Raw genomic sequence first — 22,585 nt, 5'->3', positions numbered from 1 at the left:
TTGAAGCATTTTGCACCCATTCCCCAACCTGGACAGGAGTTGGTTTATCCAGGTGAGATACCGAATGACTGCTGTCTCTGGCTTGCTCTCATCCACCTGCCCTTTTCTTGCCGTAGGTTACATCGAAGCAGCCGTGATCCCTGCAGGTGCCCGGCGGATCCGAGTGGTTGAGGATAAACCTGCTCACAGTTTTCTGGGTAAAAAGACAACAGAAAAAGCATGTTTTGATCCAAAACTCCACTCTGTTTTCTGTGAAAATGACCCTTCTCTAAATGGGCTGTAAGATAATAGGTTTTGTTGTTGCTGGAAGCAGGTATTGATTTCATTCTTGTTGCAATCTCTCTTTCATGCCTTAATTTCATGACGTTTGCTTGGTGTGACAGTATGTGACACTTATAGGCCCTGTGCAACCTGAAAGGACCAGCAAATACTTTTATGTAGACAGAAGAGTTCCTGAGCACAACTTGGCACAGGGTTGAATGCAGCTGCCAGGAGCACACAGCACTTTGGGAGGGAGTGGGCAAGAAAACGGTGTGTGTAGAGAAAGGGGTGACAGAGATGCAGATAAGAAGGTGCCTGGCTCACTTTGAAGCAACAGCAGGACTGGGAAGCTGATGTCCCTCAATAACCTGACCGTGAGGTCACCTATGCCATTTCCTGCAGCAGCAGACTTTCACTTGATGCTGTACCCAGGCTCTAGCTGCAGCCACTAGTTCGCTTGCCTCCATTTTCTCAGGCAAATTTCTTTAATCCTCTTCTCATTTCTACATCTGTATTCCTTTTGAGGTAAATAGGCTAGCTGTCCTCTTTTCCCTGTTGGAAACAAATTTTTAGAATGATAGGTCAGATTTTTATGTGAGGTTGTTGCAGGGCAGAGACTGACAACAAATTAATTGTTCCATTAGTAACTGCTTAGATTAAAGGTTGTAAAATGCAACTAGTCAGCTACAATAGACATCTGTCAGTCTGGTCTTCTGCCTTTTCTGTCCAATGTTAGAGGTGTTTCTCTCATTGAAACATCCTTTGCACACTCAGCTGCATGGCCATGCATAAATGGGGAAATTCTTCTGTCTCTCTTAAGTTCTTTGTGCTGGGTGGGAAAACAAAAGGTAAGAAAAAAATCCCAAACTTCCTCCTTTGTTCAGTGAACTTTTGCAGCTTTTATGTCCCTGCATTGTCACACCTAAGCTCTTCTTGCTGATGATGAGCTCATTAACACATGATTTGTGCCTTTCCATATCAAACAGTGTTTCAGCCCTTCCACATGCTGATGTTCTCATTGCAGTGGTTGGAGCAGATGCACGTTCCAGCTGTGCTCAGTCTGGGAAGTGTTAGGCAGTTTTCACTTGTGCACATTCTGGTTTTCTCAAAGTGAGCTTCTCAGAGCGGAGACACTGCAAGGTTTTAGGATAGAAAGCACTCTGAAAGATGGAACTGCTTCCAGAGATTCATGAAGCCTGTGGGAGGAGCTCTGAGAGGTTTATGAAGCTTGTTGCACCTCTCTGTTTTGCAGAAGGTGGAACTGAGGTGTTGCAACTTGCTCATGACTATGGAGGGAGTCAGTAGCAAAGCTCATCCTAGGACCCTTGGTTTCTGATTTCCATGTCTTTTGCTTATAATCCTCCATATCTGCAGCCAAAAGGAGACATTAATATCCAGTACTGGGATATAGGATGCCACTGAAAACATTTACAATAGTGATCGTGTCAAGATTTCAGATCTAGTGCCATTCGTTTTCTGTCTTGAGATGCTACCAAAGCTGGAAATACCACTGGGAAAGATGCTTTTGTTCTCTGTCTTTCATTCCAGATTCAGAGAGGGGAAAAAAGAGGGCAGATCATGTCATTCAGCTGCCCTTATGTCAAAAGCATTGGCATTCATGGCACTTCTTGGTAGGAAGCACGTATCACTACTGTTAGCATTTCCACTAACGCTGCAGCCAGCTTACTGGGAGAGGATTACGCCCACACGTAAGATGTTTGACATAGCAAGGCACTGGTGGAACAATGAGAACCAGTGTTTCCTTGGGTTTTGCAAATACTCTGCCTTCTGGAAGCCAGCCTTTTTATTTGTCTTAGTGGGATTTGCACAGGGTATTTGTCCAGGGCTTGGGCTTTGGCAGATAGCTGCAGCACTGAGAGCCTTACGTGGAGTGACTGCCCTTCATTGCCCTTGGCCCTGTGTGCGTCATATAAAGATAGATAAAAATCTGGCTATTCTAAAGCTCCTGAATGCTTTTAGCTCTTTGATTCATGGTCAGGAGCCAGGAGAACCTCTCTAAGCTTTCCAGGATTTTCTCTTTCAAGGAACACTGGACACAAAGAAAAGATACCAAATGTCTTGCTAACCTAAGCTGAAGAGTAGCAGCAGGAGCATTCCAGCAAGACAGAAAAGATGACCAAGAAAACAAAATCCAGTCACTCTGACAGGCCTCATAATGCATTGTAAATCCAGGTCTGAGTACGGAAGGATTTTCTCTTTCAATTACACTGACAAGGTTGAGTCCAATCAGGTCTGAACCAGGTACAGCACTTTGGAAATGAGCCCAGCCTAATTTGGAATCATTATTCCATGTGCTGGAAGCAGCGCCTGAAGAATTTCCCTCCACCTACAGGCAACCCACGCTGGTTGCCTTGGCTGGCTGTAACGCTTAAAAACCACCTTGAACAGGAAATGCCTCGGCACTTTGTGTCCACAGGCTGGGAAGCAAGCTGGGGGGACCAAGGTGGAAATAAAGATCTGACTAGATGCCAGGTTTAGAAATAGCTTGGTCAGTTCCTGTCCTCCAGCCAACAAGAAAAAAAACAAGTTAGGGGTTGTTGCTGGGGTTCCTTTTTCTTTTGCTCTTCTACTGTACAGCTTTGAGCCAGAAAAAGCTTAGAGATGTAACAGTGGATTCTTGCTACTGCCTAAATGTGTTTGCAGTGGGGAGAAGAGAAAGAGCTGTGCTTCACTATGCTATTTGAGGCATCAGGTCTCAGCAGAACTGCAGCCAGCCATCCAAGGTAGAATAAATCCTGTGGATGCTAGCTTAAATCAGTGAGGACTGCTTGGCAAAAAGGGCTCACAACCGCTTTCCTGTTTGGGCTTTTCTGCCACAGTCAGACAATTTTTGTCAGAGAAGGCTGTTATATCCTGGTCTCCTCAGCTCCTGCTGCTGAGCTCAGGGAGGTTGGGCAAGTGTTCTTTATTGCATGATTTGTTTATTCTCTGAAATGGCAGTAAAGATACTTGCTGTCTTGCAAAGTGCTTCTGGGTTACTTGGATGAACAGCACAACATTCAATAAGAGCAAAAGGCCCTATTCACCCTGCTGGATTTAGTACTGTCACCTTTGGGGTTAGGCCTGCAATAATGGTGTGTGAAAAGAGCCATTGCAGAAGTAGCAGTACCCTGTGTCTAAGAGACATGGAGGTTTTATAGCTGCAGCATTGATCCCTACTGACAGGGCATTTGCATGCAATGAAGACAAACAGTGCAATTCCTGTGATCTTCAAGGAGCACCTTTGGGAACTGGGCTGTTTCCAAACTCCTTGTCTCTTCAGTCATGAAGGGAGCAGTGCCTGCAGCAATCAAAATCAAACCTTTCCCAGAAAAGAGGTCCTCAAAGGTTAAACATTTTGTTTTCCATCAGTGAGCTATCTTCCTTTGATGATGAGCTGGAACCAAAGCACAGTTTTAGTCATTCGAGCTCTTGTACGCTGCTTTGAGCATGTGCCGTGATATCTTTACTAGGCAGCCATGCTGCATGGAGATAGTTTTATCTCATCCACAGCTTTGATTAGTTATGTTCACGGCTCCTCAAGGCCAGTGTGGTGGCTGCTTTGATCTGCCTGGAAGCCACTAGGCTTTGGCAGAGGAGAGCAATCCTGCTTCAGAAATCTCTCTGAAGTCTGCAGAAGGTACTTTGCAGATTGAGGAACAAAGCAGGAAGAGAAGTGAGCCGCAAACAGTTGTATTGCTGTAGGATGGAAATACCAGGACATTATCATATCCTTGGTCTATGTGCCAAAGAGAACTTTCCTCTGAAGAAACATTTCCCCACATACATCCCACCCCTCCTGGGGAAACCATACCTGTAGTTTCCCTTCACCCTGATTTTGGAGCCTCTAATCATACCACGAGAGCTGTCAGGATGGTTGTGTGCAGCAGGACAGAAGGACGTTCCACCTCTCTCCAGGATGCAGATCCTCAGAACGGCACAATGTTTGTATTGTAGAGCACACACAAACTCAGGAACGGTTTTATTTCACATTCTCCCATGTGTATCAACACAGAGATTTGATTGATCATTTTCTCAAGGGAAGTTTAGGAAAATACGGTTTCAAAAGTTGATTCTACTTGGAAACAAAAAAAATGCAGAGTTGTCTTGCTATACTTGAGAGTTTAGAGATAAATGATCCATGAATTTTATGTTAATGCTAAGAGATCAGAATAGGTTTCCTTGTACACTATCTGAATGAGAATCTCTGAACCCAGCTGCTGCCAGTGCTGGGCAGTCTACATAATAAGACACAGGTCTTGCCTTGCAAACCAGACCTTGGTTCACAGCAGCTGGTGCTCTCACACTATTTCACCCCAGGTACCAGTTTTAATAGCTCTGAGAGTATAATGTGTCAAGTGTGCCACTGTTTTACCAGAAGTATCTTCAGGTCGTACTCAAGCAGCCACTCTCTGGTCTTAGATTCTTACATCCTGTCTGCGAATTTGGTACCATCCATTTTTCTAAGATTAACATCTAAATAGTTAGATTTCTGTAGTTCTGTAGTTACCCTCTCTGTTTACAATCTGGGCTCCACTCAGCTTGGATAAGGAAAATGGGCTAGTAAATTTTAATAGTGGCTTTCCTAGTCAGTCACTTCTATCCTGTGGTTCTTGCTTGTTAGCACAGTATTGTAGTATTTTAGTATTACTTTTAAATCCAAATTGAATCTCTCTTCACTGAAAATCAAAGAAGAACATTTCAGTAGTGCAAGCTTTCCTTTGCAAAAGCAGAGCTGTTTATGTAACTGAATTCAACAATACACCATGAGTGTTTGTGGGTTTTGGACATGCTCCTGAAAGCGGTCAAACTGTGGAAGAGTTCTCCCATTTAGCCCTGAATCGGTAGTATTTTTGCAAGGACAGTGGATAGTTATCTCTCCTTCCTTTTATTTCCTTTGTGGCTCATTCTGCACACTCTTTTGTCTTCCCTTTAAATTTTCTGGCAGTGCAATGGCACAGAGACTGCCTCAAAGTTTTGAAACTGGAGAACATTGCTTACTTGGAAAGCAGAATATATTAATTTTAGGTAGTAAAACCTCTACATGACATTATTGTCACTTAATAGCAATGTTAATAGAATTAGAAATACATTTGTCAACTGAAATACAGAATAAGCCAAGGTTAGAAACATTGTGATGAGTCAGCTAAAAGTTTACTTTTTTGTACTGTTACAAGACTACTGCACCTTGTACTTCAGGTGGGCTGAGACGGAAGCTCAACAGTCGATACTGTAATTAAAAATTCACTTATGTTTCTTTCCATGGTGTTTGATTCATTCCAGCTTTAAAAGATTCCAGTAAGAGATCCATTAACAGCGACTGGAAAATTGAGCTTCCTGGTGAGTTTCAGATCGCAGGCACTACTGTCCGGTACGTGCGAAGGGGTCTGTGGGAGAAAATCTCTGCCAAAGGACCAACTAAAATACCACTGCACTTGATGGTAACTTTATATCCTTTGTTTGTGTTTCTTAAGTGATGCAACGTAAAGGGTTTATATCCTAGCTGAAAGTTAAACTTTGATTGTTTGCTTCCTCACCAGAGGTTTTTTAAAGGTACGCTGTAGTGCCTCTCTTTTGCAGCATTGAAAGAGGTGGAGAAACCCTGCTCCCTACTTAAAAATAAATGATGCTTTTTTCTGGGAGACCATGCAGTGTCCCAGTACATTTGTGTCCAGTACAGGACACTCCTGCATAGTGTCACAGACAATGTGACAGGTCCATTCTAGAGGATGTAGGTTTCTAAGGACCTTCCTTATTTCATGGACATACCCGTTCACACACCTAAAAGGATATTTGCCAAAATATCTTCTCAGCTTATGCCAGAACGTATTCTGTATTTAAATACACTGTTCCTCTGACAGAAGAGGTGCAGATTTGGCATGTACAGACGATTCGTGTGAATTCAACCCTCTGTAGCAACTTAGTTACACACAGAAATATTCCTTGTTTTCTTTATATTATTTTTTCAATTTTATTTGTTTTAGGATGTTATTAAAGTTTTTTTTCCTAATGTTCAACATAGTCCTAACCAGGCGTCTCATTTTACAAACATTCATATGGCTGCTGTATGAGAACATGAGAGAAAAGTCCACAGGCGTGAGGACAGGATTGTAGTCCCAGTCCTGTCACTAATGGATGATGGGGTGATTCATGGGCAAGTCCTTTAATGATGGTGGTAACCTTAACGTTTCTATCTATAAGACAGCTGTAATAATGCATGTCTCGTATATGTGTTACTAGTTGAAATTCTGCAGAAAGCTTTACAGTTTCTACAGGCAGGTCTGCACAGAAGCATAGAGTATTTTAATGTATGCATTGTTTCCTGTAACTTTTTTAACCAATTACATTTTTCTATGTGCTGTTTCTTTTCCTTGTGACTTTTTGCCACATTTGTTCACTGAAGGCTATGTATAAGCACTGCTAAAAATCAGAAGTCTCTCCCTTTCCTCACCTGAAATTTTTGGCCTGCTGGTGTTCATCATGCAACATTTCATGGCCCACTTTGAAAAGCTGAAAAGTTGCTTGTACTGTTCACACACACACTAAACAACAGTAATACTCCTCTTTGTCAGTACTTTCTCTGTGTAAAAACGTGCTGCATAGGAACACGGTGTTTTGTCTCTTCTTTCTCAGGCAGGTGAGTGAGTTTAGTACCTGTAAAGCTGGATTCAAAGAGCTTACTACTGAAATAGTCAGTGGTGCAGGTTTGGGCACACCAGCACCTTCCTGACTCAACCATGTAATTCAAGGTCTACCCACACAAAGGAGGTGTATACAGGAGCTGCCTTAATCACCAGAAAAATCAGCTTCTGCTTTACTTTGGCCTTAACACAAGTCTTCCCTCCTGAAAGCAGGACTCTGACAAAGTGTCTTGTACTGCCAAGGTCTTCCTAACCTCATGTAGGAAAAAGGACTTGCACAGGTACTGTTTGAGAAGATGCTGTGCAGGCTTCCTGTGCCAGCTCTTGGATGCTTCCAGGGCATTATTTGGTTGAGTAACATCTACTAGCAGCATTTTGTGAACTCCAGCATCAGCAGAGCTTTGTTTTTAAAGGAATACTCATTTCCCCTTCATTAAGGAGTAACTATAGGAAACAAGTGATTATGAGGTTCTCCATGAGTGTCCTTTCCAGGTACAGAATGGCATTTTCAGCAGATATGGGCAGAGGAAATTTTCCTTCTTCACCTTCTCCCCCTGAAATGATTAAAAAGGAGGGAAGCAATAGTCACCAGACCATTAAAAAAACATGTGGCTTAAAATCACTGCCAGTCGTAAACAAAGCACACATGAAGTCTTTTCTTCAAATCAGATATTAATCTTTTCCTTGATACAGGGTAGTGAGTTTCATTCTTTCAACACGAGAAAGGCAGGATGGTTACCAGTTACCTCTAAATAGAAAACTGTTGTTCAAACAGTGGTGGAATACACTGGACTGACAAAGAGCCAGAAGCTTCAGTCAGTCCATTGTGACCTGCATTTGAAACCAATTATACACACACACACACCCCCCCAATTATATATGGCTACGAAATTGCATGAAATTGGTTTCATATGGGCCTTTAGATTCACTAGTCTTGCACCCATATTGAGATAATAAGGATTTCTTTTTAGGAGCTGGTTTTTAATACTTGAGGCATTTCTCCAAGTGCATTGCTGTAAGTATATTTCTTGGAGAAATTAATGTTTGTGTAACTAGGTCTGTGCTAGACCTCCTTTCGGCAACAGAGGACAACCAAACACTTCCAGAACACAAAGATGGTTAAGACAAGACTGATTGATAATTCTGTGGAACAAACTGTTAATATCTCATGCACTTAAAGAGAGCCAGAGCAGGACTTGAGTTCTCTGCCTCTGACTGCCTGCTATTTTGAATTGTATTTAAAAAAAAAAACAACCAACATTCATCTTTGAAATTGTAATGATTGCTGACTAGTTTCAATCTTGGTATTCAGTTCTGGTAGTAAAGCTCCCTCTGTAGCTGAAGCAAAAACATGTCTTTGTTCTCCACATCTTCTGGAAGATGCTTTTCTGCCCAGGGTTATGCACCGTGCAGAGCAACTCATGGGTGCTGAGTTTGTGTAGCCCTACAGTGTCCACTGCACTGACCTCCATGATTTCAGTGGCTGCAAGTTGAAGCCCTTCTTTCAGCACATACATTTGGGTTTTTTTATTATTAAATGAGCTTATGACAGCTTTAGTGAGATTATTGGTTAAGTAGGAGAGATTTCTGCAAATCTGAATGGGAAACAATTATTGTTGGGAGAAAATAGCATTTGCAAATTTGCTTTTTTTAATTGGGCAGCTGCTTGCTTATGATAGCCCTACTTAAAGTATCTTATTTGATAAGGTGCTGCTCCAATTTCAGTAGGTGACAAGAGCCAGCAGAATTCACCTGTCTAATGCTGCTGAGATTATGGGATAATAAGCATAAGTAAGTCTAAAGCCACACCATCAGCATTACAGTGATACTTCTATGGCATTTGTTAATAGTGTGGTAACTCAAATCCCATGGACCTCACACTCTGTTGGGTATCTTCTGGTCACTCCTGACTCAAGCCAGTGAAAGTGAGAGCCAAATGAAGCCCAACATGTAAATCAAAACTGGACTGGAACTGTCACCTCCCTCTGTGAAAAAATAAGCATTTTTCTCTGTTTCTTTTTCTTTGTTAATAGTCAGTAAATTTTGGAGTAAGACCAGTAGAGACATCATATGTGACTCCATGGGAAATAATCAGCTTGCTGTCAGAAGCAGGTTTCACCTTCCACTAGCAATATGCAGGGTATGAAAATATATATATTGCCAGCAGCTGTATGATATGGCTGTTCCTTGTCATCCTCAGGTTTCTGAGACAATAAAATCCTGCTCTTACAGCATGTCACCAGGAACAGTCACACTCATTTTGCCACATTTCCCAGGAGGCGTGTGACTTTTTTTTTGCATTAGTTGTTTTTACTTTGAAAAGGATCACCTCATTCCTTCAAATGTGTTAGTAAACATTAACATTACCCTAGAAAACAAGGGTAGGACAGGTATGATGAGTAATTTTTTTAACTCTAGATGCTCCTTAAAATAGCTATTCTATTGAAAACTGCTAATTTAATGCTTCCTGTTGTCTCACTATTTCTCTTTACATAGCCAGTGGCCTGCTCATCACATTTGAGGCTTAAGCAAAATTGTACACCAAACTCCAAGTTTAGACACCTCAATGACTGTTTTAAATATCCACAAACCATTAGCAGTGACTGCTATTGCAGATGTCCTGTTTTACCAATACCAGTGTAATTTTCAGGTTTCTAGGTAAAGATTTGGTTGCCTTTCACAAAGTACTTCTATTTTAGAAATATTGGCCCAAGACAACATTTCCAGCGTTACTGTCACTGCAGACTGTTGGCTTTCCCAGTACACAGTGTCTTGTAACAGCCTTTCTTTTCCTGCCTACCCAGGTGCTGTTATTTCACGACCAGAATTATGGCATTCATTATGAATACACCATTCCTGTAAACTATACTGCTGAAAACAAGAGCGAGCCAGAAAAGCAACAGGATTCCTTGTACATCTGGACGCACAGCGGATGGGAAGGGTGCAGTGTGCAGTGTGGAGGAGGTAAGACCATATGGAAGCTCAGTGGGCCTTGCTCTACGGTGTTCAAAGACACCAGCCCTTAGAGAGGTGTCTGCAGGAGACCACGCTGCCAAAGCATGAAGGCAACTGCCCATGGGGATGGATGTTGCCATAATGAACTCAGCTGAGAGTTCATTCTCACCATCCCATTCACATCCCCGCAGTTAATTTTCACCTGGCGTTTTGGCAGGGATGTGGCTTTGTTGGCTTGTTACTGTAGGCTGGAGCTGCACCTGGATTAGTGCTCCACGGATGGCTCAAGGCGCAGCGTGCAGCCTCGTATCTGAGGCCTCCATCACATTCTTGGAGCAGAGTTTTCACAGGTGTTCAAACATGTTCGCTGAAAGACACTTCCTTCCCCAGGGATGAAACAGGGGCAGTGCTGCTGTGACAACTCCTGGAGATGGCGTCAGATGCTCTTAATGTGGGGTGGACTTTCTGGGAGTACATGAGCATGTCTCAAATCACGCTTTTCAGATGATCCCTAGGATGTGCTGAGACTGATTTGCTGAACCCTTGGGGGAACTTGATGCCTGTGAAACCAGAGACTGGTTTGTCAGCCTCTGTCCATTGAATTTTCAGTGCTGGAAGAAGCAGGTTTCTCCCTGAGGAAAATGGATCACTTCAATGCATTCTGACCAGTCTTTCTTCACCAGCAGACTCAATTATTTATCGTATTATATGACACAAAGAGAGAGTGCTCATCTTCCCATTTGAAGGCTCACTACCCTCGGTGTACTGAAATCATGGATTTATTTTTTTCATAAATAGAACTAATTTCAAAATAGACACTTACTTTTACTCCTGCTTTAAACCAATAATTTCTTAGAGCCATTAAACCCTCACATGAATGAGTAGGAAATTTGTTTGTGGATCTTTTGATTTGTACTGCAAGCCTGCCACATATTTGAATCAAATCAGTGCCTGGCAACATGGCTCCCACCAGTGGTAGCTTGGATGGCAATTTATCCCTTGTGTTTTGTTTGTCAGATGCTTTTACTACTTATCCAAGCTGGGAAGGGCCTTCTCCCTTCTATACAGACATCTACAAAATTTTTATTAACAGAATTTAAATTATTTTTGTTATCTGCTACAGATTATGAATAAACTCAACTTGATGCAGACTCAGAGTTAAGAAGAGGAAGGACCAGAAGATGAGAAATAATGTATTTTGGTGGCTTAATTTCACCTCTTTGTGAAATACGAACAAGCCCAGTTTATCACTTTTGAAACCCAGTCACTCCTTTGCAACCTGACTTCTTGAAAGGGGAGCAGCAGGCGACAGCTGTCCTGTCATTATCGGCCACTGAGGGGTGGGTGGTTGTGTTGCTTCAGCTTTCATAGCTGGAGCATCTGTCCTGGATGATTACAGGGCACAGCTACATGTGGAGGAGGAACCAGAAATGAAAGCAAATTGTTTTCAAGATGGTTTTCACATTAAACACCAGAAAGAGAAAGCCTAATGTGTTGTTCCTTTGAAGCAGTGAATTTCACAATTACTGGGGAAAGATTTGTAGCTTTTCTGAAAAAAACCCCAGAACAGTACAAAGGTAGAACAGAAGTGGGAAATAAGGCTGCTTGCAGAGGTGATAGGTCTGTGCAGATTTTATCTTGCAGAGATAGTAGGGAGTGCCCAGCTTTTGAGCTTTGGTTGATGAGTTAACATGGTTTTGTTCTTAGCCACTGTTTTATTTTTTCAGAGTTGTTTTTTTATTTGCCTTGTAGGTGAACGGAAAACCATCGTGTCCTGTACGCGAATTATTAACAAGACCATGACACTGGTGAATGACAGTGACTGCCAACGAGTGAATCGCCCCGAGCCCCAGGTCAGGAAATGTAACACACACCCCTGCCAGTCACGGTAAGGAGCTACAAAATAATACAACCCTTCAGAAATTACTCATTTCCAAAGCCTCTATCTGGTGAACATGGTCAAAATGTCTGGTCTGTATTAGCACAGTTCAGACTGGGAGACTCTAGGTGAGGAGCATCTCTTCTTCATGTGAAGTTTTTACCTTGTCTAGCAATGCCTGTATAGTTTTGGAAACATACTGAACCTTGCTGAAGTTAAGAAATTATGATGAGACACATTTTAGATGCTTTCCTCAGTAAGGGTGCCTTTCTGCATCAGTAGGAATAACTAGAGACCTAATAGTAATGAGTTCCAAAAATAATAAAGAGCGTTCTTTTTAATTTGGCACATACTTTTAGCTGAATTAATTTTCATCTGCATTATATAACAAAAGAAGTTTCTGGCCAAAATGACAACACACAGGAAATCAAATTAATTTGTTCAGTTTGTTTGCTAACAAAGAAGTTCACTCTTGTTCTGCAGTAATGTTTAGCATTGTGGAGTAGTGTAGAAGCTCCACTTTTGATAGTAGCTAGAACATAAAATTAATTTAAGGTAAAGCTCAAGAATATCTAAAAAAGCATATTCAAAACAGCCTGCTAGCTGTTGCATCTTGTATAATCAGACAAGCCAGGGAAACGTACCTACAAATCTAATCCTGCTGGCAGAAACAATAGGGAAAATGAGAAACAGCACACTTTCTTCTAATTAGGCCTGCACTCTGATTAAAGTGCCCTTAAAGAGGGAAATCCAGTGTCAGGTAATCCATCAGTAGGGCCAGGCTGTTTCAGGTTTCGTTTTCTGTCTGCACTGCCTGTTATTGCTGCTGTGCAATATTGTGGCCATGCTGCTTTCAGAGGTCCTGAAAGGTATATTGAGATTGCCATGTTCTCCCAGGTGTGTAAGATGAGCCAAACTCCCAATGACTTCTAAGGGAACAACTGTCATTTCCATGAGGAAGTTTCCTAAATTCAGTGATGCTGGGATTTCTGTCATGTTATTCTCTCAGAAAGACAGAAACAAGGAGCATCTGCTTGGGTTTTTGCCCTGGCATGAAATATTTCTTCTAGAGCTGTTGTGAAGCCACTGGGAGGAGACTGGAGGGAGACCAGGCTCCAGGTGGTAGAGATGGAGAAAAGCAACTTAGAAAACTCAGGAAGAAGTGGGCATCTTCTCCCTTTCCTAGCTGAGAGCAATGAAGAGAGATCTTGGCCATCAGGTCTATTAGAGCCATAAAACCCACAGTGCAGTCTCTCAATGGGATCTCCATGACCCTGAGCCCGTGGTGAAGTCTCCTCTTTGTCAGACACTTTCACTGTGGCATTGCTGCCTGTCCAGGGTGGCGACAGGGGATTGGGTTAAATCACAGAAAGCCTCCTGAGAAAGGAATACTCTGTTCCCATATCCAGATTGTTCCTTGGGGGATTCAGACAGAGCCCTTAATGCTATTCCAAGGTATCTCTGAATGGAGTTACCAGGCAATTTATAGCCACAATTTAGCACAGTTGTTGCCAGGAGCAATTAGCACTGGCACAGTGACACTCTCATCGGTCCATTTTTTGTCAGAGCAATGGCAGCAAACACCAAATGTGCTCAGTACCCGGAAAGGCCACAGAGTCCTTGCTGATGATCTGATAGACCACACTCTTTCACTCCCTCCATGTAGACCACACTTTCACACTTAACATGCTTTAGACTGGAAACATTTTCAGAAGCACATTCTCTGTGCCTCTGTAGAATTTAAATTTCCACTTGCGTTTGCCCACCCAGATATTAGAAATGCATGCTTAGCATATTCTCTGACCAAGAACATCTTAAAGAAACCGTTCTCTTTCACCATGTCAATGCTTTTTTTATAACCCCTGAATTTGTTTTAGGGTTTCAAGTAAAATTATTGTAGCATCTTGTTACAGTAAGGTCCTTTCCCATTTCCACCCAGACCTAAGCCCTTTACCTGTGTTCGGAAGAAGGAACAATGCTTTCCTTTCTGTAGCAAACCTGCTCTGTTTTGTGCATTTTGACCTACATTTACTTTCATTTAAAATACAAGAGAATCACCTTACAGAGAATTTCTCTCTAGAGAAGGGTCTTATGGCCAGTGCAGGACTGGGTCATAGGACATTCAGTCTCTGCTTCTCTTTCAGATGTGCTGTGGGACTTTGATTCACGACCCCACACTGTCCCCTTGCTTCCTCTCTCAATCCATGTATAATGTGCATTGCAAACTCTTTGGGACCAGGTGAGATCACGTTGTATAAATGGAGGAAGAGGAGGAGGCTATTGCTGTTGAGACTGTAAGAAAAATAAAAAAATAATAACCCACATTATATATATAAAGTGATCTGGAGGGAAAAAAAAAGGTATGATATTAATAACAGCGTCTTTCTTCCAGCACAATCCCAAAGTGCTTTGCAAATTATATATCCCTTTGAACTTCAGCCACCTCTTGGGAGAGCCAAATAACGTGGGGCAGGGGACAGTAGTTTTGTGAAGCCAAGGAGAAGGTTAGAGCTCTGCAACTGCAACCCAGCATCCTTAAAAAACAAAGCAGGACTGCAAAGAGGATTGGATGCACTGACATGTTTTAAAATTAAACGTCAGAGAATTTTCTTCAGGGTTTTGTTGAAACTGGCAAAAATAAAAGAATCTTTCATTCTTTATTATTGTTACTCTTTCACCTTTTAAAAAAATGCCTCTTTTTCTTCCTATTTTATTTTTTATGTTCCTTGACCCTCTTTTTCCATTAAATTCTTTACAGCTTCCTTTCCTGTCCCAACTGCACCCTATTAGCACCTCTTTATTCTAATCCTTTGCCTAGCTCTTTAGATATTTTTTACAAAACCCTGCTGTAACCAGATGGAATCTGGATTCTTGCATGCGGTGCGTATGGGTTGTTTCCAGCACACTGAACACCAACCCAAATATATAGGCAAACCCAGCACTCATGTTGGCACCAGACTCAGAAATCACAGATCACATCAGCTGTTATTACTGAAAACATAGGTCGGCCAGTGGCCACACACTTCAACATGCATGGTTGGGTCTATGAATATGAAACTGCTCCCCTCTGATGCAGGAAAAGAACCAAAAATACATGAAATTTCCCAACTGTTAGACTTGTAATGGCCTGTATGCAAACACTGTTAATTCTCCTCCTCTTTGCTGTAGTAGATTTTAATAGAAGTTGAGTTCTTTCAGGGATCTGCTGAATATGTGGTGTTACTACACAGATTCTTAACAGCAACGTAAAAGCCAGAAATTCCTGCCTTCCTCTGCAAAAATACACAGGAGACCTTGAGCCCTTCTTTTTCACCGTTTAGGACATGAGAGTATCTCCTGAGTCCAAGGGTTAGTTTTCTGCTACCACCAGCAGCATGTCAGATTGCTTTCCATAAACTGATTTTGCTCCGCAGTTTCTTTCCCTCACAAGACTCTTCTGTGACCTTGCTGTGGATCAGGATCTTTTATTTCCAACCTTGATTATTTATTGTCATGTTTCAGCCATTTGTTCCTGCATCAGCTCTGCTCCTTTGCTTATGCAGTATTTTCCCTCCCTAGCTCTTTGCCTTGGGCTAAGTGCCATATGATACAGCAAACCAGTGTATCTCCTCTTTCCATCATTTTGCTGGGCTAAATCCATTACTTTTCTTTAACTTCTTATTGGTTCGGAGACTGTGCATCAGTTCTTCATTCCTGTGGTCACGTTGGTCACCTTCTCTTCTAGTGCTCTAATGTACATGATTTAAATTCATAATTTGAGAGTCTAGGTGACCAGAATTGTATTGATAATCCCAGACTCAGGCCCATCTAGCCCTTATATAGTTGCATTCATACTCTCCTCTCTTCACTGGCAGTAACTCTCCTTATACATGCTTTGTTTTTTTCATGGCTGCATCATATTTGTGGCTTACTGTCATTCTAGATGTTTTCCTCCTCATATGTTTTAACATATGAATCCTACTTCAATAGAGAAATGCTTGTTATTAGTCCCTAAGCACACAACCTTGCCCTGTATGCTATTAATTTTTATCCTCTGCCTGTTATTGCAGTACTCAAGGTTATTCAGTCCTTCCTGTGTGACATCCTAATCCTCTGCTGCATTGACAATGCCTCTGGACTTTGTATTGTCAGCATTTTCCCTGATTTTTCAGCAGTTTTCTTCTTTTTCATGCCAAGGTCACTAATGAACATACTAAATTAGATCAAATGCAAGACAGATCTTTCAGGAAGTCCACTGGTAACTTATCTAAATTCCCTTCAAACCTGATATTCCTTTACAGCACTACACTGTGGCTAGCTCTCTCCTACAGTATGATTTACACAGATATCCATGTTTTCCAGTACATTACCAGTTTCTCTAACTTACATCAGCATCTCCAGTGCAGCAAAAAAAGGAGTTTTTTACTGATAACACACCACAGTGATGCCAACAGAGGAAAAAATGAAGCCAGTTATGAGTCAGCCAAGACCTCAGTTGACTTAGCGTGCTTAGGTTGGTAGCGCCAACCGCTTTGAATCTTACTCTAATTTAAGTTTATGGTGGCCCTTACTGTCTGAGACCACCTCTTTCTCTAGACTTCACCATATTCCTGCAACAGTGCCCCCTTTAACAGCCCAGGAATAGAGAAACCGGTCAGTGTGTCTGATTCTGGTCTGTTTGCACCGTATTTATTTGTGTTTTCATCACAGGTAGACAGGGAGCAGAACAATTTTGAGTTTGTTTTGTGAGGTGAAAATCTTGCAAATAGTAGATTTTTGGGGGGGTGCAGTATGATGGAAAACTCCTTGAGCATGTTAGCAAGTTGCTTGTAGGGCTGTGTGGAAGTTATACTAAACTGGAGGGACATACTGTGAGTGTCTGTTAGCTGAAGGGACTGAGCTAGACATGTAATGGTTCCAAATGAGTTTGTTCTTGCATTGATGCAGTCGGGCTCTTTTGGAACCTGTACAGATGTTTTATCATTCATAAGGCTCAGTGGCAGCAATTTCAAGTTATCTGTGCCTTGTGCTAAGAAACATCTCCTTTGGTGTGTTTTGAATTTGGTTACATGAAAAAAAAAGAAGAAACAGCCATGGAGAGGGTTTCAAATCATTTTAGCCTGGAAATCTGGCTTAAATAGTAATGTTAGCACCCTCTGATCCAAGGAGGCACCACGTAAGAGCTCATTTTGAAGTAGTTCCCAAAACTGGCGTTGGGATCTCTAGAATCAGTTTGAGCTTAATGAATTTGCCAGGGCTGCTCTGGACACTGTGCAAGACACGGTGGCTGCAGGCGGTGGAGCGAGCGGGCAATGCTGCGCCCTGGTGGCTGCTCTTCAGGGAAACCTGGCTGTGGTGGGCAGCTCCAGCAGGTCCTGCAGGAGTAGAAACCCAATGCTGTAGACCAGAAAGCCTGAGATACTTGTGGGCACCTTTGTGAGTAGGTAGCTGATGTCCTGATGGACGTCTCTGGTTATCATCATCCTCTAGAAGGAGACAAAATCACACGCATTCCAGGTTGCAGGCAGGTCAAATACAGCAACAGGCAATCAGTAGTTAATCAGCTACTGAAAGGCAAGAAGATATTTTCAAGCAAATCCAGCAACTCAACTCAATGAAGTGATTCTGGAAGAGAAGTAAGAGAAGGCTTGGGAGCAGACAGAGAGTAGAATGAGGAGGGCTTATTGGCTACAGCTAAATGTGCTGCTAAATGCATTTACATCGAATAATTCAAGATGACTTGCTAGAGCAGAAATTAATTTGGCATTAGTTTTCACATGGAGTCATAAGACAAGTTTCTTAGCCTTGGTGTAAACATCCAGGCTGACTTACATCTCAGTTTTTCCCATTATAATGTTTGACTCGACAATCTCATGGTTGAACATTGCCTTGTTTTAAAATGTTAAATGATCTGTGGTTCTTTGATTTGAGGCGCTTCAGGCCAAGCACAGTCTTTACCCACAAAGAAGGATTAGCAGGATAATCTAGCAAAATATTTAATTGTGAAATTCACTCCCGCTGCTGCCTGCTGTAATGCTCTTCACACCGTTTGCATCCAGTGGTGCGAGCTGAAGGAAAGACACTGCCTTCCTTGAAAGGCAGGGAATGGAGCTGGAAACCAGTTACCCCACCAAAGATACACCAGCCATGGATCAGGGCAGGGATAACTCACTGCAAAAGGGCTCTGAGGGTGCTGATATTTGTGCCTTAGTGTATTAGAGGCAGCTGGCAACATGAAGGACACCTACTCACACCACCACCACCCTGAGTCCTCCAAAACTGAGTGATCTGCTCAATTTGAGGGAGGGAGGAGGGAGAATATAATGTCTTCCATTAAAAAAAAAAACTTCCCAAGGCATAGGTAAAGTATAAAACATTGTCCTATGGCTGGTCTTGTAACTGGTGGGAAATTAAAAAAAAATAAAGCTGTCAAAATGATAATCACTACAGAAAAAAAGAAACCTGTGTGAGTGAAAGTTGGCAAGTCTGTTAGTAGAATGACTACTGTACTGGAAAATTACTGAGCGCTGTTTATAAAGGCAATCAGACAGGAATGTTAGTCTTGGAGTCCTACTTTCGACATCAGCAGCTGTATTATTCTACTAGATTCCTTGTACTTTCTTCCAAAAAAAAAAAGACCAACCTTCTAGTGACTGGGTGTGGCACAACCTGTTCCCAAAAGTCAAGATTCACCTGATTATTTTGACCTCAATGTACCAGGGATGTGGCAAGTTTCAGAAGCGCATAGGGAGAGAAAAATATAATAGCAGAGTGTGCGTATTTCATGGAAATCATGAGTCCATTGGTAAACAGTGTTTTCTTGCTTCTACATATTCAAGCATGAATTTAGTTTGATAGCTGTGAGCAAAAAAATTCTGACTGTCAATTCCATGTGACTGATTGTCAGAAATCTTTTCCAGTTCTCCTTGCTAAAATTATCCCATGTGAAATCCTGTCCCCACGGCAAGTTGGTCTGAGTTTTGCCTAACATCAGCAGGGCCATGAATTCACCCAGGTGCCTCACAAAACTAAGAGCAACCTCGATATGATTTTGCATCACAACCTGATACTAAAGACAGCCAGTGCTAACTAGACATGGAGTTATTAGTTATTAGTGCAACGTTGTGTGTTAAACCAAAAGGTATGCAATAAATCTATTAGAGATAGAACCCTCAAATGACACTGCTTTAGGTGCTTTTTCAGACTACTTATGTCATGTTTAGTAGCAAATTTCCTCTGATACTTTATTCAGCAGTAGTACAGGCTCTTAACTGCAACTACAACAGTTCCAAAAAACAGGTTTAATAAAAACAGAAGAAATTGTGTTATTGCAAATGTGTCTTTGGTCACATCCAAGCTATTATGGTGAAAGCAGGGAAATTAATTTCAGTGTAGCACTGGGGAGGGAACAAAAGTAATGCAATCCCTGTAGATAGCGAGTACCTGCACAAATGTCGTGGGTGTTGAGTTAGTAGAACAGAACCAACTTGCAGGCACCAGTCCTCTGCAGGGCTTAACACAGAAATAACCAGGTGTAATGTAATGGGCTGCAATATCAACCTATATTCTATATTACCATTTAGAACATGTAATGGCTTTGTTATAAGAGGCTACAAATCTGTGAAAAGTGACTTCATGTCTTTTGGTTCCTCCACCCCACCTTTCAGCCTTGACCCATTTTATCTTCATGGCATTTTTCCCCAACTCCTTAGCTACAAGTCTTCATTTGCAGCCATTAATCTCCCCTGGGTTTATGTACATAGAGCTGTAGACAATTTTTTTTTCCCTAGAAAATGTGGGAGTCTTAGGCAAGTAGGTAGAGTGGATAATTTGAGGTTAATGACTAATCCAGGCCATAAAAAGATCAAATGATGAACTGAACCTCCAAAAGACATTTTGAGTTTGCTCCAGGGGCCTGCCAGATGAGAGTTGCCAAAGCAGATTAGAAGAAGAACTCCCAGTTCCTCAGGAGAGATACTGAGAGGTCAGAGGTTGAGGAAGATTCAGGAGACAAAGATTTAAAACAGCCCTCTCAGATTGCATGTCCTGCCCATCCCAGCTTCTTGAGGCTATAGAAAAAAACACCTTTCTGAGCATTTTTTAGCTAGAAAGACAGCCACTGACTGGGATAGAAAAATCTGTGCTTAAAAGCTCATTGCTTTCTTCCTAAATCTAATCACCATCAGGGATCATCTAGCTCTTGAATCTTCTGTGGAGGTAAGATTACAAAAAATAATACCGTGGATAAAGCCATTGCTGTGGTTGTGAGAAAGATGAGGGCGTTTGTCACATAAATCCGTGCTTGTTGGACAAACGAGAGGCTCTCCAGGGACTCCAGCTGGAGCACTCGCATGGTCCAACAGAAGAGAGGTTATAACCTGGGAGGGAAAGACCAAACTGCAGAGAAGTCTGGTGTCAAGCAATCCCTAGGATCCGTTTACAGGCTTAAACCATCACTGGAAGCCAAATGCTCTATATGGTATACACAGGGCTTAGTGTACAACAGTTAATTGGCTTAGTTAATCACACAGAGCTAGCTTGGTGTCTGGAGTCAGAACACTGGAATTATTCTTTACATTGTCAGAAGAAAAATACTTACTGTTTTTTAAGAAAATGAAAAGTAATTCTCATTCTTAAACGCATCCAGGTGTGCTCAAAAGGTGTAATGACAGTGCAGAGAGGAAAATCTGTTTGTAGTGTAATTTAATAGGAACCTTAATGGGATAGTATTTGTACATCACATTTGTCTTCTCTGTGTGTATATTACTTGCAGATAGTAATTATGCTAATACCTTGCTGCACAGTCCTTTACCAAATATGAAACTGGCAGGAGTTTTCACATTTAATCACTTTATCCATAAATCCCTTGTCTTTCCACTTTGCTTGTGAGTGATGTTGTTTATATAGTTGCAGTGATTCTGTGTTTTACAGGCACTAAAATAATATTTTCAGCTACCTATGAAGGGGGCTTTGGGAGAACTGTGGGAGAAGATCAGGGCACTGCCAGTGCTGCACATAGGGCTCACTTACCTGTTTTCCAGATCACTTTTTTGAGCCATTGAACCAAGCAGAGATTTCACTGAAAAGATGTTTTGTGGTCAAAGCGATCATCCCCATGATGCCTTTGAAAATAGTGTGCTTTACCATTATTATTATTATTACTACTACTACTACTACTACTACTACTACTGCTACTACATTTAATCTGTTACTTGTCTCTTGGATATGAAACTAAAACCACCACTTTAAAATAGCCTTTAATTTATAAGTATTTTGATTCCATGTTAGCAGCAGTTGTCACAAGTAGGACGGAGCGGGCTGTGAGGTTTCAGAGATCCCTTCCTGCAAACCCTGAACTTATTTGTAACCATCGGGCTCAGATCAGGGGTGAGAGCAGCGGATCAGCAGCTGAAGCTGGCCATACAGATGCCACCAGACAAAATAGCTGGAGACCGCATTTTCACCACAGGCACAGCTTTGTGTTGGTTCCCTGGATTTTGGCTCATGCTCTGTGCAATCATCCTTCTCATGATGATGATAATATTTGTTTTTTCTGTGTCAGTTTTCCAGTTACACTCTGCCATATGTGTCCTAGAGTGGCACCAACTAGAGACCACTCAACAGGGTAGAATCGAGGTGATTTCTCCCCTCCACAAGAGCAAAACCAACAACAACAAAATTTTTTAAAATTATTTTTCCTTCCAGAACAGAAAGTCATAACCTTACTTCTTAAGGCACCTTGCAAATAGTTGGCATGCTGCATGCTGCCCATCCTAAATGCAAGCTCACAGACAACCTTGGCCAAGAATGTATTTTTATCTTTCTTCTGTGTGTTCAGTCCCTTTCCCTTCTTCATTTGCCAGTAGCTGTAGATCACAGGGAGAGCACAGTGCTGAAGTGAACATTAGTTCAGTGGAGCCTGTGCAGAAACCCTTCCCGGCGTGGTGACTCACATTCAGCTCATAAAGCTTTTCCCCCTCCATGCCCTTGCTGAGTGGTTCCTTCACCCAGATAAATAACTCCTCCCGCATTTGCTCTGACAGTGCAGACCCAGCTGATATCAAGGGAGCTTGGCTATTAATTTTCATGAACACTGATTTCTGCACTTCAAGGCTATTTTTGTCAGTCTTTCAGCCCTAGTATTCGATTACCCAGCTGACATTTTCCCATTCCATAAGCAAAATACCAAGCACTCGGCCACAGAGATGCACCAAAACTACTGTCTAGAGAAACACGTTTGGTGTCTCGCCAGCTGTTTTAGCCAGCAGAAATTCACAGATGTGTCAACTGCTTTAATGCACAGGAACATTTGAGCGGGGCCCTGTTCCACAACAGACAGGTGGCCAGCCTGCCCCATCCTGTGCTGCTCAAACCAAATGGCTTCTGCCTTCACTGTCACCGCAGTCATCAGCGCTGTCACACCGGGTCATCAGTCACAGCATTTGGCAAATGAATTCATGACAGTTGCGCCAAGTGAAGATGTTTCTGCAAACTGTGCTGAACTGATTTTTCCTCATTCAGGAATGGAAAGATGGGAAACAAAGGTTTGATTCGCCTAGGAGAAATTACATGCCAACTTCAAAAGAAATGTGGTTAATAAGTTGGCACGTATGGTGCTCTACCTGAGCTATGGGAGCCTTCAGCAAAATGAAATAGTATTTCTGAGCAGCCTTGGTTTTGAGAACTCTTATTTTAGCCACTTTTAACAGATAACCCAGGATTGGGTGTCAAGGAAAAGATTCATGGTATAAGGATACTAATCTAGATGACAGTCCTAAATAACAGGCTAGAAGGTCAATTGCTTGGTGAGAAAGGCGTGGTAGCCTTCCGGTGCACAGTGCCTACACAGTTATTGTTCCAGTCTTTCACT

The 22,585-nt window shown here is 42.0% G+C and overlaps 1 protein-coding gene across 1 annotated transcript in view; it reads left to right on the top strand.

Annotated features, from left to right (window-relative positions):
* Nucleotides 1-22,585, top strand: part of ADAMTS17 (ADAM metallopeptidase with thrombospondin type 1 motif, 17) — a 158,806-nt gene that overhangs the window by 113,274 nt on the left and 22,947 nt on the right. Inside the window, exons 15-18 of the mRNA XM_010185394.1 lie at nt 117-197; nt 5,545-5,702; nt 9,707-9,866; nt 11,610-11,745. Of these exons, the coding sequence (XP_010183696.1) occupies nt 117-197; nt 5,545-5,702; nt 9,707-9,866; nt 11,610-11,745 (535 nt within the window). The remainder of the gene's footprint in view (nt 1-116; nt 198-5,544; nt 5,703-9,706; nt 9,867-11,609; nt 11,746-22,585) is intronic.

This window comes from Mesitornis unicolor, unplaced genomic scaffold (assembly GCF_000695765.1).
Source record: "Mesitornis unicolor isolate BGI_N332 unplaced genomic scaffold, ASM69576v1 scaffold2445, whole genome shotgun sequence".
In the NCBI taxonomy this organism is placed as follows: domain Eukaryota; kingdom Metazoa; phylum Chordata; class Aves; order Mesitornithiformes; family Mesitornithidae; genus Mesitornis; species Mesitornis unicolor.
This window is presented reverse-complemented; position numbering and strand designations above follow the sequence as displayed.